Below are 16,707 nucleotides of genomic sequence, written 5' to 3'. Positions count from 1 at the left end.
TTATGGCAGGGAATACTGCTTAGTAGAGGGTAAATAAATGTCAGTTAGTGATCTGAGATCAGGCTACATTGTTTTGCTATGAAAACTTGCAAGGAGTAAACACTGGGTTCATTTTTAAAAATAACAAGTGAATTTAATTAGCAAGGTTCTTTCTGTACTCCTATTGTCTTCAGACACCAGTTTCTAACACATGTTCTTGCTGCTCAAATGACCCAGCAGTTCCCAGAAGAAAATTAAGTAGATGCACTTCCCTCAGTCTGTATGAGTGCAGTTAATTTTCCCAATGACTCATGTCATTCTTTCCTTCAGAGGCCCAGAAAGAGTTAAAGACAGTGGGGAAACTATTTCATTTCAAATTCCCTTTCTCATGTAATTTCCTCATATTCCCTTTGATTGTTTGCTTCTCTTTGCAAAACAAAAGTGGGCCAGGTGGCTGTTATGTAACCTTCCAGGGGCCTGGGAAACACTGTACCAGCAACTGCAGTTTTTGTTCTGAACACATTTACAAAAGCACTTTACCACACATGCAGCTGTGTGTTTCCTTTCATTTAGTTACTTTTTTTAGCCATCTTTCCTGCCTCAAAGCTTTAGACTTCCCCAGTTTCTCATACAACTATCAAGCTCTTCCTCTTCAACCTGTGTCTTTCCTCCATAGTAGGGCCATGCCAATGGTAAATTGCAGCTGATTTCAATAGAAACAAGATTGGGCCAAGGAAGAGGAGGAGGGAATTAGCAGCAGGCACAGACTAACCTGACCAAAAGGGGGTGTGCAGCACTCCCACTAGCATCAGTGAGCATTGTGAAGTTAGCCCTTCAGATAAGAATGCAAATGTCCTTTTGTCATATTTTTTAATAAAGACTGTTACTCCTCCCCTATATGTGCTGAATTGCCACTTTAACACCAAACTGCAGGAGTCGGTAGCATTCTGTGGTAAAGTCCTGGGAGTGGGAATTAGGACACTTATCCTTTTTTTTAGCTCTGCTCTCTGTGTGACTTTGGTCAAGTCACTTAACATGCCTGTGCTTCAGATTCCTCACTGGTAAAACAGGACAAAGAGACGAACCCACCATTGTAAAGCACTGAAATAATGCAGAAGTGCTAAGGAAATAAACCCAGTTCTGCTCAGTCAGGGAAGTGTATATCCAAAGTAGTTCCATTGGGATTAGTGGAATTATTCTAGCTTTACACTAGTGAAATTGAGAATAAAATTTGGCCCAATGGTTTATAACATTTTCCATGAAAAGTCAGCTGCACTTTAAAACCCACCTCCATCTGCAGGAATCATGAAAATTCGCCTGTTGTATTTGATTTAGGAACATTATGGCAGTTTTCCTTCCATTTCAATGCTGAGTATTTAATGCTGGAAAGGCTTTTCCCTTATGTGTAAGGAAAAGGGATTTAATCAACCACAGAACTGGATACTTTACAAAGTAGATGCATATTCAGCTCTTTTTTCTGGTTAAAGAACACACAGCTGGCATGGAAAAGGCCCAAGCAATCGCTTTTGGAGTAGCATAAACAGAACAGAACAAACTTCCAGCTCAATTGTCTTTGTTTTTAATGCGGTGAGTTTGCTGTATGCTCACTAGATGTTTTACTAGAGCCAAAGCTGGTCCCTGTTAGTGCTCTGCATAGATTAAATGGCTGCAATGTTTTGAGAATGTTGGGATAGATAGTTTGTGGGCTTACCATCTGTTTCTTTTAATGCGTAAACAAGGAAAATTGTTGGTTTGAAAGGCAGGATTTTTCAAAGCCAGATGACCACAGGCATTCTTTAAAAAAAAAAAAAAGAGAAAGAAAGACAACCTAGAGTTCACTGACATTTGTCAGGAAGTAAATTCCTAAACACCAGAAATGTCCCCTAGCCGTACCAGGGGGAGATAAGAGAGGAAAGGTTTTCTTATACTGACATTGCCTTTCTTCTGAGGTCTTTAACATTAAATTACAAAGTACTATTTTGACTTTTAAAAAGTAAATTAGGCCAAGATTTTTAAAAGCAACTTGTGATTTTGGTGCTTCCTTTTGTCCAGATTCATCACTGTAAAAGAGTCTGATTTTCTGAAAGTGCTGAGCATCCACCACCCTGAGAAAATCAGGCACTAATCACTTTTTAGAGACCTTATTCCCACCCATTGCAGATTATCTGAATTTGTGAAACAGCAAGGGAGCAAACACATCAATAAAAAGGATACTGCATCAAAAAATGTGCTTGGCTTATTTTACTTTGACAAGTCTAGTTTGGTTTTAGTTACTAAGGATCATACATCATAATGTATTAGTTATGTACAGCAGTACATTGGGTAAAAAGAACAGGCATTTAAGTTAATTTAAGACCTTGTTACAGTAGACAACTATTACAGCTTTTTCTGAGAAATGTGGGGAGAACTCTGTGGTGTGCTGTTAAAGAATAATTGGATGTACAAGAGTCTACAGCACGACAGAGATCGTGGTTTTGAGGGTATGCTTCTATAAATGTTTGGAGATACAATACAGCTTTTGTTCTATGTATACATCATCCTATAAGGGTTGGGATGTCATTTAAATTGATACATTGCCATTCAGGCGTATAATTTCAAGAACATAAAATGCTGTTAACAACAGCAGACTTTTGTTTGTTAATAGACGCACATAAAATCCAAAATGATGTGGTTTAGGGCTTGATCTTGCAAGCCCTCAGTGCCTGAAACTGTCACTGATATCAGTGAAGTCTATTTATGGAGGACTAGCAGCACTGGAAATCTAGCGTGCCTATTTTCAAATACAGTTTGGCTGCTCTATGGCTGACTCCCAGTGCCCTTTACTGCAAAACGGCAGTTAAGAATTAAGAAACTTGAATTTCAACAATTTAGCAATCACCCGCTGCCCCTCCCCAGGGCTGCACTGGTATCTTTGGCTGAGTTCCAGAGCTACAATTTTTCAACCCTGCAGCTGAGCATTTCCCCCATAATCTAGTAAGCAGCCTGACGTCAGAGTTTTCACATTAGAGAAAGGATTAAAGATGATGGCTACCCAGAGAACAACTTTTTGTTTCTAATTTGCAATGTCTGCTCTACTGGAGGATCATTTGTAAAACCCTGGGGGCTTATTAATGATGCAAAATAGTCACTGCAATTTAGAAATCACTGGAAGGGACAGTGAGTAAACATGCTTAAAAGAGAGTCCTTTGATTCCAAGATATTTCTCTTACACTATGGTGCTCAGCATTACTATGGAAACTTGTTAGCAGGCCAGGTGAGGTTCATTGTGTTTCCATTACATTAATACCTGTCTTTGACTGGTGTTTGGTGCCACACTTGGAATTCTACACAGCATCTGCCAGTCTAGTAAAAGTAAGCTAATAATGCCTTACATTCATATCTTGCCTTTCACCCTGAAGGATCCCAAAGCACATTGCAAACTATATATATTGGCCAGATTCACTCCAGGATCTGCTCAGGCATCCCCTGATGGCAGAAAGACCACATGAAGAAGGGGTAGATTGCTATTCCCCCTAGCCCACTCCTCCAGGGAGTCCACAGGCAGACAACACAGCCCCAGAAGTGTGTAACCATGGCCAGGGATGGGTAATGTCCAAGGTGATCTCTTATGAAAGAGTCCTGTAGAATTTAATGGTAAATGAGAACATTCTTATAGGTTTTCTGTTTAATCATCTGATAAAATTTAATGGAGAATTCTATTCCTGATATAGAATTCTATAGGAAAGAGATCCTCCTCTATTAAATTCTATACGTTTTTACATTAATTTCTATAGAACCTATTAATTTCACCTCTATTAAATACCAGCCTGGCATCCTAGTGGAAATCAGAGCCTCCAGTGGAAATGTAAACTGTTTGAGCCTTCCCCCATCCTCTGGCAGAAAGCCAAGGGTAGGGCAACTATGAAAGTACCATTTACCATCCCCCAGAAGTGAATGCTACTCCTCTATCCTCCCAGGGCATCTTAACTTCCTTACATCAGCCAGTCTGAATCCAGCCGAGGCTATTCAGGGATGACATCAGCCCCCTCTACGGAGGAATTCAGCGGCTGTTTAACAGTGCAGAGGCAAATGCCGCAAAACACGTAGGACGGGAAGTGAAGAAGAACAGTGTATTCCATTGAATTTTCAGGGAGAATAGAGATATGCAGAGTGTAAACATCAGGAACTCAGTCCTGCAATCCATAGTTAGGCAAAAGTCACAGTGGAATTTGGCTAGGCCACTGGGACTTACTCCTGTAAAAAGTGTTGTGTGATCTTTACCAACAGTGTGCTCAGGAATTCTGTTTAATAGCTCGCCTACATTTACAAGGAAAATTAAGTGACTCTTGTTCACAATTCTCCTCAGCTGAACCTGAAACCATTTCTTGTACAATCCTATGACATTCTGTCATTGTGTGTCTTTGTTCTGCAATGTATATTTCTTTACTGGAGCTAAATTGCACAGACAGAATTTAAAGTATATCACTATTTTCACTATAAACACTGTTTTTCAGGGGCTTATGTAACAACATTTCTTTTAAACCAAACTATACTGAACTCTTGCCATGCAGATGGTTGTCCCAGATGTAATGTATTTATTTTTAACCACATTTTATTTGAAGTAAGTGTGGGCAGTTTATGGTTTTGAAAACACGAGCAATGTCAATTCTCACCATCACAGAGACAGTTTTGTCACATAGTGTAGTTCAAGAACAGCTTCAATTTTCCAGTCTGTTAGTTGCTAATGTGGACTAATTACACTTAAGACCCAAGAGTAAATTTCCTGCTTTAGCATCTTTCATTTAAAGGAGCTTCAAAGCAACAACAAATGCTCCATTGTTTAGGACTTGCTCACACAAGTAGTCCTGCTGAAGTCGCTGAGCCACTCACATTAGAAAAGGTTGAAAGATTAGGATTTTAAGCCCAGATCCTCACAGGTATTTAGGCACCTAACTCCTGTTGTAATCAGTTGGTACCTAAGTATCTCTGAGGCCAAAGATTAGGATCATAGAGCCTGATCTAGCAAGAATTGAGCACCAGTCGAGGTTATTCAACTCCTTAATAAATAACTGCGACAGGAGCATTTTATACCAGTGGCAGAGCTGCTCAAGGAAGAAATAATGGTTTCATTGTAATCAATAAGTATAGTTTTGGAATACACTTTTAAAAAAACATCAGACGTCTGTAGGGACTTTCATTAATAAAACTGCTAGATAAAAAGTGTAGAAGTTAATAACACTGGAATGTTTGTGTAGAGAAGCATATCCAATTACAGACAGAACATGCTAAGTACCTCAAGTAATTTTGTTTTCATCTCCTTCTCTTTTAACCCACAGGTTGTAACTCCAGTCAGGACAGGACAAGGTTATGTTTATGAGTTCCCTTCCAAATACCAGAAAGATATCTACGATACCCCTCCAGTTCGTCCTTGCCAAGGGGTATGTACCAATAAAACGGTCAGCGTCATTGAAAAGCTACAAAAAGTCTTTCCATTTTATCTGCAGTTGAAGTGCAGGAGACATTATGTCATTCCAAAGTGAAAATATTTTTCAATTAGGGCAGGTCTACACTACTGCTTATGTCAAAATAACATGTTATTCAGGGGTGTAAAAAAGGCACCCCTCTGAATGACCTACTCCAGCCTAAGTGCTGACGTGGATAGTGCTATGTCAGTGGGAGACGCTTTCCTGCCGACACAGCTACTGCCTCTCATGGAGGTGGAGTAATTATAATGACGGGAGAACTCCTGTCTGCATATAGGGTCTTCACCAGACGTGCTGAAACGGTGCAGACACCGATGAGATGTCCCTTTCTATGTCACTGTGCCCAAAATGCATTTGAATGTTAAGATCTGGCAGTACATAAACATCGAAATCACATTTACTTGCCAAGAGATACAATTCATTGTTTTGGTCCGACAAACTACCCAAACAGAATAAATATGTTGCCAAAGAAAGTGTTTTCTCCTTCTGTTATTGCACAGTTGGCACTAGTTTACTTAGTAAGAGCACAGTTGTCCCCTGTACTAGCTACTTCCATCGAGGAGGTTGTTTTTACCAAATGTCCACTAGATTATTTTCCTGACACTGGATTGGGCCTCTGCTCCTGTGAACAACCAGGGAAGTTGGCCCCCAAAGCCTATGAATTTCCAGGATATAGAAACCCAGGAACTATGCACTCCCTGTCTGCTCACCAGGGCCCCTTGACAACACAGCTTCTGCAGGAAATGTGAAGCTAAAGCTCCCACTTAGCAGATGCCCCAGCATACCCCTCAACATTCAAAACTGCCAAGGCGCCAGAGTCACAAATGACCAAAATGTGGAACAATCATCATGCCATAATGGACAGATTACAGTGTTTGTTTTAAGTATGTTTTCTCACTGTATGCATTACGTAAACAGGTTTTGTGAGATTATAACGCAGGCGGCTCGAAGACGTGGGAGTCTGGCATAAGAAGTGGAGTCCACCCACGCAAGTGGGAGGGAGATTTGGAAGGGAAAGAGTGGTTCCTGATTAGGGTTCTCCCAATAATATTAATTCTGGATGCCGCATAGAAATTAATGCAGGCCCAGGTCTCTGCTCCACCCCTCCTCCAATACAATTAACATAACACCAGCTGTCCCTAAAAAAGATTAATTCAGGTCACTCAACCACTCTGCAAGATTCCATTGCTCCCGCCCTGCCCCCCCAGAGGTCCTTGCTGCATTGATTGATAGCCCTGGGCCATGCTCCTCTCTAAGAAGCAGAGAAAGCAAGCCCAGGAGATGACCATTGTTTTCCACTAGAGGAGGGGGAAGTTGGAGGGGGCAAGCTGGACCAGCACACTTCTCACAGCAAGTAGAACCCGCCCCCCTCTGAAGAACCCAGCAGGTCAGGGTCTGACCCACTTCTTGCTCCCCAGCCCTTCTTTAAATAGTGTGTGACCGGGGGGGGAGGGGGCGTAGTCTGCTCACTCCCTATTCACCCTCCCCACCCCAAAAAACTTGTTAGTTCCTTGGCTCACTTCTTTCCTGAGACCACTTGCCTGCTCGTCAGGGATGAAGAGCAGGAGCCGGAGAGCTGCCAGAGGAGAGTCTCCTTTTCCTTTCTCCACCCCTTGCTGTTGCTGCCTTTCCTTGCAATGCATCACCTGATAATGCAGTGCAGCAGGACAGGGAGGCAGAATCCTCTGTAATGCAGCACCTACCACACCATATAGTACACTTAAAAGGTCTGGTCCCTGCAATCTTCTCAGCAGGGTGGCCCACATCACCAAGTGGAGCAATGGGTACATAATCTGACAAGGTCAAGCATTAAGTCTCAAAGGTTTTGGGAGTGACAATGATGCCATAGTTATCCCCCCCACCGTTGCCATCTTGGAGATACAAAAACCCAGGATATCAGGAATGATCCTGAGCCCCTAAAGCTGGACAGCTGGCAGTGTATACCAGGGGCGGCTCCAGGCCCCAGCATGCCAAGCACGTGCTTGGGGTGGCAAGCCACGGGGGGCGCTCTGCCAGTTGCCAGAAGGGCGGCAGCTAGGCTGCCTTCGGCGGCATCCTTGCGGAGCGTCCACTAGTCCCGCGGCTCTGGTGGACCTCCCACAGGCGTGCCTGCGGAGGGTCCGCTGGTCCTGCGGCTTCGGTGGAGCCACGGGACCAGCGGACCCTCCATAGGCACGCCTGCGGGAGGTCCACCAAAGTCGCAGTACCAGTAGACCCTCCATAGGCACACCTGTGGGAGGTCCACCGGAGCTGCGGGACCGGCGACCGGCAGAGCGCCCCCCACGGCATGCCGCCGTGCTTCGTGCAGTGAAATGTCTAGAGCAGCCCCTGCTGTATACTGAGCACCCGTACAGATTTCCCAGTACAGCTCCCTCAAAAAAGGGTGATCTTGGGTCCCTGTGCCCCCTACCAAGTTCCACACTGCATGTGTCAAATCTTGTGACAATCTCTTCTTCTGTCTCCACCCCAGTAGAGCTCCGTCATGATTCAGTCCCCTCTGCATCTGTAAATAAGGGGAGGATGAAAGGGTCCTATGTGCAGATCTTGATTTAACTTTGTGAGTGGAATTCAGAGAAAGTGTTTCCATTCAGAAACTTCATCTGGCCAGCCCACAGTCCACACAATCCCACTAAAGGGAGCTATCACAAGCATATTTGTCTCTCCGTGCCCACCCTGCAAGCCTCCACATACACAAAAGCTAAAGCCCTGTTCTTCTTCTTCCTTCTGTTTCAAAATAAATGAAATGTGAGAGAACTCATCTGAAATCACAGCTATCATGGGATGGCTCTATTTTCTGTAACAGGTTTATTCTCTCTTCAGATATATGATGTTCCCCCTGCATCAGTTAAGGGGCCTGTGCATCCAGTCCCAATGGAAGATGCAAGAGCTCAAGGGGTGTATGATATACCTCCTATAAAAGGGGTAAGTCTGATGCAATTTCAGTAGATCATACATGAATTTTCATGTCAGACTGAAGACGTGTTTAGACATAAAAGTGCATATGACACTGAATAAGGGTATTGAATTCTCGTACTTTAAACATTCCCTCAGGCTTTTTACACATTCATTAACACTTTGGAACATAATTACTAACCTCATGTAGGGTAACTGTAAATTAGAGCTAAAGCTACATTTAGGAGAACCCTTAGGGTGACCAGAAAGCAAATGTGAAAACATGGGACAGGGAATGGGGGGTAATAGGCACCTATATAAAACATAGCCCCAAATATCGGGACTGTCCCTATAAAATCAGGACATCTGGTCACCCAATTCCCCCTCTCATTCCACCGCTTATAAAAGATTTTATGTTCGTTTTGATGGAAATGAACATTGTTTAATTAGTAAGAAAATTGACTTCATGAAATCCAGGCTGAAAGTCTGGCCCCATTGAAGTCAGTGACAAATTTTCCATTGAATTCACTGAGGCCAGGATTCCCTACCTTTCCTACATTTCCCCTGAATTTTAATTTAATGCTAGTTCCATTGGAGATGTCTTTGCTATTTTACCTTTGCACTCATGGCTTGCTTTCTGCATTTCAGATCTATGATGTTCCTGCATCTGCATGCAGAGAGGATACAGGGCTGAGGGAAAACTTGCTGGATTTCCCTTCTTCGGTGAACCATAATGCAAGACTAGAAGGAGTCTATGACATCCCTCCTCCCACTACCAAAGAACTTAGCAAGAAATTTACCTCTGATGTACCTCTACCTAATGATTTTTTGTCATGCAAACATAGCCTTTATGACATTCCAGTGAGCCATCAAAATCAATTTCTTGGTCAGCAGATTGCTCCTCAGAAGGATGTATACGACACCCCTCGTGGAGTTCCATTTCCTGGACAGCAGTCGGGATTCAGCAAAAGTCTAAATCCAGAGGGAAGGGAAGGTGTGTATGATGTGCCACCACAGACTACACAAGACACTAAAGGATTGAAAGATGTGACAGATGGGATAAATAGATTGTCTTTCTCCAGTACAGGCAGCACCAGGAGTAACATGTCTACATCTTCCACAACTTCAAAGGAGTCTTCTTTTTCAGCCTTGCCTTCACAGGACAAACGATTAATACTGGATCCAGATACAGCCATAGAGAGACTTTATTGGCTTCAGCAGACAGTGGAGACTGTTGTCTCTAATCTCATGGCCTTTGTTAACACAGACTGGCGGTCTTATGGGTACATGGAGAAAAATATCAGTGAAATCCACACTGCCGTGGAGAAAGTAGAGCAGTCGTTGGTGGAGTATCTTCAGTTTGCAAAAGGAGCAACAGCCAATGCTTCCTGTCTCTCAGAAATCAATCTCTATAACAAAATGAGGAGGGAGCTGCAGAGACTGGAGGATTCTCACCAGATCTTAACCCAGACTAGCCATGACCTGAGTAGCTACAACTGGTCATTGAACATCTTGGCAGTCAACAAACCCCAAAACAAATGTGATGATCTAGACCGATTTGTTATGGTGGCGAGGACAGTCCCAGATGATGCCAAGCAATTGACCACCACTATCAGCATCAATGCAGAGATGCTATTCAAACAGGTATCTGGCAGCTCACATTTAAAGAATGTTTCAGAGAACATTATAAATACAACTGACTATGCATATAACAGCCCCCAGAATCAGCTGTTACATCAGAGGGAGAAAACTCAGGACCACGGCAGTTCTTTGCCCCCACTTCTGAATAAAGACGAGCATCCCCCTGGTATCACTAATGAGGGCTCTGAGAAGAGCTGGATGGATGATTATGATTACGTTCACCTACAGGTAAGCAAGCCAGAAACACTGTTCTGCTCAATGCAGATTAAGATTTTTTGCATGCTCCTTTCTGTAAGAACTGTTCATGGCAAGACAGGAAGCAGACTGTCACACCAAGATACATGAAATTCTTTTTCTTTTTTTTTTTTAATGGATGTATATCAAAAGTTGCCTAAGAAACTTCATTCAGCCCAGACTGCACAGTGGGTACAGATTTTAAAAATTTGTTTGAATCCCAAGAATGGGATTCAAATGGGACTACTCTACATAATGGCTGTAGCCTATCACCAACATTGTCCATGTCCTCTTTATCCTCTTGTGGGTGTGCTACAAATTAAGGTGGCAATACAAGAAGGTATGTTTGCCACACTGTCCACGGGCATTTAATTATTAACTCTAGAGAATTACCATTTGACACAATGTCTATTTTTATCTTGTGACAAACAGGGAAAGGAGGAGTTTGAAAGACAACAGAAAGAGCTTCTAGAAAAAGAAAATATCATCAAGCAGAACAAGATGCAGCTGGAACATCATCAGGTATGTCCAGTCAGACACAACTATCAGACTTGGAAGGCAGCATGCAGGCCATTTTGTACCACGAGATGTGTCAGCCAAATAAAAGAGAAGGAACTCATCTCTGAGCCACTTAATGGCAGCTTAGCAACAAAGGAGGCGAGGGAGTCCATTCTCCCCTCAGAATCTGAAGTGGTTGGACATGAGAGAGTTTCCCACCATCCTCTCTTGTAGATCTTCTTCATCCCTGGAGGCACTAAAGACAGGAACTTCTATGGCAATTTAGCCCTTTCAGACTCTTGGAGATAGCCTGGGAGTCAGCATCGTCATCTCGTTGATTACCTTGTTGCCATTAGATAGCAGAACTGCAGCTCTTCCCTGTGTATTTGAGAGAGATCTCCTCTGCTGGGAAGAGATCTGTCCCCTGAAAGCACATTCAAACATGTCTGTTCAAGAGGTTAATTCTTTTCATAGCACCTAGAAGCCCCTCTATACTAGACACAGTATAGACACATAGGCTGCGTCTACACTACACACCACTGGTGATAGCATGTAGGGTATATGAAAAGCAGGCTCCATCCACACTGGCTGAGCCTTTCCCAGCTGTCTCCTCCCTTGCTGGCATCTTTCCCTGCTGCCTCCCTCCGCCCGAGTCTTTCCATGTGGTGGGGAAAGGCTCTAGCAGCTGGGAGATGGCACCACCTTTCCCCACTGCCTCCTGGCTGCAGACATCTTTCCCTGAGGTGGGGAAGGGCTCCAGCAGTGGGGAGCTGGTAGAGCTTTTCCCAGCAGAAGTGGGAGGGGAAGGCTCCAGTCGTGAGCAGGCAGTGGGATACTACACTGCTAAAAACAGCAGTGTAGACAGGGAGGCACAGCCTGGGCAAGTAGAGAGCGTATAGGGTGTGCACTTGTATACATACTCACACCCTTCAGGTGTGTCTTTACTCTACTTGCCAAAGCCCAGGCCTCATGGTCTACTCTGCTATTTATACCTGTGCTGGGGGCTACACAGGGCCGGTGCAACCATTTAGGCAAACTAGGTGGCCACCTAGGGTGCCTAGTGGTTGGGGGCGCCTAAAAGCCCGCTCAGGCGAGGAGGAGGAGTGGAGGAGAGCTGGGGTGGGGCGGGCGTGGGGAGGACCGCCCGCAGTAACAGGGGAACCATTCCCCGCACCAGATCACCTCCACTCTGCCTCCTTCGCTGAGCACAGAGCCCCTGCTCTAAGTCTCCTTCAATTGGCGCCACAAGTCTGGGAGGGGAGGAAAATTAGAGCGGCGCTGGGATGCTCAGCGGCTGAGGCGGAGCCAAGGTCAGCTGGGGCGGGCTCCCCAGGTGGGGTTAGCTGCTGTGGAGGTGGGCTTCCTGGGCGGGGTTAGCTACCGTGGGTGGGGGAGTCTCCCCAGGTGGGGTTAGCTGCTGTGGAGGTGGGCTTCCTGGGCGGGGTTAGCTACCGTGGGTGGGGGAGTCTCCTCAGGTGGGGTTAGCTGCTGTGGAGGTGGGCTTCCTGGGCAGGGTTAGCTACCGTGGGTGGGGGGGTCTCCCAGGGTGGGGTTAGCTGCTGCGGGGAGGGGATAGCTGCTGCGGGGGGGGCTCCCTGGGTGGCAAGGTGGGTTAGCTGCCATGGGGGAGTGGGGTTAGCTGGGGGGGATGGCGCCAGGAGCACTGGCCTTGGGGCTACACACATATATACTCTACCCACCACCAAAAAGAAGCATGCAGCTTAGACATACCCATAGTACGAAACAAGTCCTCTTCCGCAGAGTTTATACAGGAGGGGAAATAGAGGCACAGAGCAGTGAAGTGACTTTTCCAAGGTCACACAGCAGGGCAGTGGCAGAGCCAGAAACTGAACCTTGGTCTCTTCAGTCCTAGTCCAGTGCCATATCCACTGGCCCACATGGAATACAAGTATAGATTATGCACACCCACTGTCTAAATAGGTACATCGCTAAATTTTAAAAAAAATCTTAATATAACTATAAAGTTGTGATTTTAAACACTAAAAAGATCAGGAAACAAAATGTTAAAGCTGTCATAGTAATAGTAACCCAACAACATGCTGACATAAAATGTACAATTTTCATAAATATAAAATATTAACAAATTTAGTAACCAAAAATACTCCATATGTGCAATGTGTAAGTGGTAACCTTGATTTTTGTATTTCCTGACTTGTGAGCATTTAAAGCTGTAATCTTAACATTACATTCATGTAAGGTTTTGTATTTAAATTTCCCTGTGTGTTTTTATTTGCTTGAAGAGCAATGAGGAACTCAAAGATTAAGGTTTGATAGCTCACGATCATGCATAGATAGAAGTGTCAGCTATTTATCATTGGAGAGATTCTTAACTGGATGGACAGCAACTGTTTCTGACTCTGTAGTGTCCCAATATATCAGTTCTTAAAATCATTAGCTTTTTAAATATAGCAAAGCTATTTTAGATTGGTATGACTTCTCTGGTTCTGTGTAGTTGGACTCCTGGTAACTAAAGCACCTGATTTTACAGGAATTGGGGTCCAAAGATGTCCCAATAAGTTTTTAAAAGTCTTCAAAAATGTCTACAGTAGTTTTCCTATATGTGGCATATACAGATATACATGATAGTACACTCTGGTATAAAGGATTAATTGACTCCCATTTAGATGAGCCATGTAAGTTACTTGTGAGTAACATACCCAAACCAAATCACACACTATGGGGATAGTATTTAGAAACTGTGCTTGCAGCTAGTGTACAGGGTATTAAGATATCAGTGTGAAATGTATTTGAGTTTATCAAAGGCAGGATAGGTTTGTGAATTATAACGAGGTGATGTGATGTGTTCATAGTTCTTTGAAGAGACTCTTCTCTTTGCCATTCAGATCAATCAGTTCCAGCAACTGGAGCAAGAGATCACAAAGCCTGTGGAGAATGACATCTCCAAATGGAAGCCTCCTCAGAGTCTTCAAACTGCAAGCAGCACTGTGGGCTCTCAAGACAGAGAGCTGCTCTTCTTTTATTCTGACCAGTGCGAGACTCATTTCGTTTCTCTCCTAAATGCCATCGATGCCTTTTTTAACTGTGTCAGTGCTGCTCAGCCACCAAGGATGTTCGTCGCTCACAGCAAGTTTGTCATTTTAAGTGCTCACAAACTGGTGTTCATTGGGGACACACTCACAAGGCAAGTGACTACTCAGGATATCCGCAGCAAAGTGATGAACTCCAGCAACCAGCTGTGTGAATTGCTAAAGAACATTGTTATGGCAACCAAGATGGCTGCCTTGTATTATCCCAACCCAGCTGCCCTGCAGGAGATGGTCGACCGAGTAACAGAACTGTCTCATCACGCACAGCTGTTTAAATGCTCTCTGGTACAGATGGCATCATTCTGAAACAAACAAAATGGAATCCAATCAATGGACAATAAAATGATTTAAAAAAACTGGAAATATGTCCTAGTTTATGTAAATATTATCAGTTTTTGTAAATATTTTATATGAAATATTTTAAATACATTTTTATGGATTAGAAAATCTAAAATTCAGGGATCTGGGGGTATATCTGTTTCCCTATTATGTTTTTAATATACATATATATATGTATACACTGCATATATGTATATGTTGCTACATTCCATAAGACACCATTATGTAAGCACCTTAAAAGTATGCATCAGTTAAGTGGTGCATATCACTGTATATATTGTCTGGTTTTCAATATATCCGTTAATTGGATGCTGCACTCTCTTTTTGGGGCGCATACTATGTATTTTGCTTCAACTTAAATGTGGCACATGGACAAAGCTGTCAAATCTTATTTGTAGCAATTCATGATGTAGATGTAATAGTTCTAATGGAAACCCAATCCCTTCCCAGAACCTACTCGATTTGAATTAATTTAGTAAAAAATTAACTGTACCCTTAATTTCATTTTGCATACAGGAGTCAGTCATTTTGAGCAGTGTATATATAAAAGTTACATAACAGACAATAAACCAAGGCTCAAACCAGTAGGGCAAAAATCATCCTCCAATAGCATGATAGACAGAACCTCCTTACAAGGAGCAGGAAGGATTGTATATATTTTAAAATAACATCTTAATGCCACAAAATATTTAAAAAACCTGGAAGAATTCCCAACAATATAAATTCACATGTTTATCCCACCCTTCCCTGCATTTGCAAATAATTATATCTGTCAAACTTTAAAGATTTTTTTTTTTTTGCAGACCTAGGGACTTACTCAGAGTTGCTGAATGTCCCTAAATCTTGCTGACATCAGTGGATTCTGAAGGTACACAACATCTCACAAGATCAGGCTTGATGAAAATGCATGGCATCATAATTCCCCATGAAAAGGCTTAATTTGCCAATTTTGGAACATCTGATTAGAACATCTGTAATTTTACAGGAGACAATAGCATTTATCTCTATGACAAATTCTTATGAATCATTTACCCTTTTGCAGCTCTGAGCTTCACTCAGATTTTGGACTTTTTCCTTCCTGACCTACGGACACACTATGGGTCTCCTGGGCTACATAGTCACCAGAGCAACACCCTATATTTAAAGGAGTATTTCCATATGTAGCAGACCAACAATGACTTGATCACAGGTCACATTACATGACCACTCCTAACTGTGGAGTTGTGGCAATCAGGATCCAGGGAATGAGGTCCAGGTGATGCTCAGTGGACTTGTGATTTAAAACAAAAATATTGTTAACCAAGTTTCTTTGTGATAATTTAGGCTACAGTCCCAAATCTTTATGTGTTCTGAGTTTTTGCAAAGAGACCAGCCTGGTGATAAATACAAAATCACACCATGTAGAATACCTAGTCAGGAGGCACTTAAGTAAAGTCTTTCTTCACAAAAGGATGTCTGGTATTTTTGTTCCAGCCTATATCTAAACACATTCTCCAGTGCATGCCTCATTGCAGCGCATTTGTTTATCTTGGATAACAGAACTGGTTAATGAGCAAATGAAGTTATGCTTTCCTAATACATTGCCTCAGAGTGATGACTGCTCATCACTAAGAGTTACCATAATGTTGTTTCCAGAGGGCTCCCATTAAAGCCAGTGGGAGTTCCGAGAGACTTCAGCAGCAACAGAATCATACCCAGCACTTGCATCAGATATAATATTGAAAGCTCTTCTCTGTTTTACAAGAGGAGAGGAATAATTATCCCAGTGTCAACCAAATAGGATTGCCAAAAAATACCAAAGAATCCACTTGAACCTGTTTTGTATTTGTGTTATTTGGGATTTTTCTATTTTTTTCCATTGTAATATTTTTAGAAAGTGACAAAGTGTTTTAAACTTTAGCTATCATGTCAATCGCTTTTGAGGTTTCAAAAGGAGGATTCCTTTTATGGCAAACTTATATTATTGTTTACTTGTTATCGTGTAGTGAGTATTTTTAAAATCATTAAATATACAAAGCTTTTTTTTTTTAAATTATGTTAACTGGTTTTATTCCTCTTTTGCAATTCTCTATGAACTGTGGAAGCAAATGTTCCAGGCTAAAGCTGTTGTGAGGCAGAGTGCGTATGTTCCCGCCACTAAAGAATGTAGAAAAGTTGATGAAACAGTAATTAAACAAGCTGATATCAAGAAGGAAGAAACTAACCAGAAAGGGTTTAGGGGAATTTGGTCTGTGGTGATGGGTGAAGTTCAAATCATCCATAGAAAACCCAAGTAGACTGGCTTTGTATGAGTAATCAGTGTCTACTAGTCCAAAGGAAGTTGGTGGAGCACTTGTGCAACTGGCCTGCAGCGGCTACCATGCCTCATAGATTATAAAAACAGTTACAGGCTGCTGCTCTCCTCATCTCCCTGCAGGGCTTATGGTCAGTGGATGCACAATATTTATGGGCCCATTTGGCCACTTCCCTATCTCATTCATGAAGCCCCAGTGTATCATCCCACAGAGACTGCTGATGTTTAGCACTGTTCTATGGAACAGATATAATCAGATGGAGTGGACATGTCCTCTCAACTTTATATTATCCTGTTAATG

The 16,707-nt window shown here is 42.8% G+C and overlaps 1 protein-coding gene across 6 annotated transcripts in view; it reads left to right on the top strand.

Annotated features, from left to right (window-relative positions):
* NEDD9 (neural precursor cell expressed, developmentally down-regulated 9) overlaps positions 1 to 16,136 on the top strand; it is a 157,800-nt gene extending 141,664 nt beyond the window's left edge. For all 6 annotated transcript variants that reach the window (XM_030552400.1, XM_030552401.1, XM_030552398.1 and 3 more), the window contains 5 exons: positions 5,295 to 5,396; positions 8,262 to 8,363; positions 8,982 to 10,202; positions 10,641 to 10,730; positions 13,571 to 16,136. In XM_030552400.1, coding sequence (XP_030408260.1) covers positions 5,295 to 5,396; positions 8,262 to 8,363; positions 8,982 to 10,202; positions 10,641 to 10,730; positions 13,571 to 14,080 — 2,025 coding nt within the window. In that variant the 3' untranslated portion in view covers positions 14,081 to 16,136. The remainder of the gene's footprint in view (positions 1 to 5,294; positions 5,397 to 8,261; positions 8,364 to 8,981; positions 10,203 to 10,640; positions 10,731 to 13,570) is intronic.
* The last annotated feature ends 571 nt before the right edge of the window (positions 16,137 to 16,707 follow it).

This window comes from Gopherus evgoodei, chromosome 2, assembly GCF_007399415.2.
Source record: "Gopherus evgoodei ecotype Sinaloan lineage chromosome 2, rGopEvg1_v1.p, whole genome shotgun sequence".
Classification (NCBI taxonomy): Eukaryota; Metazoa; Chordata; order Testudines; family Testudinidae; genus Gopherus; species Gopherus evgoodei.
The sequence above is the reverse complement of the archived record's forward strand: the minus strand, read 5'-3'. Positions and strand labels throughout refer to the sequence as shown.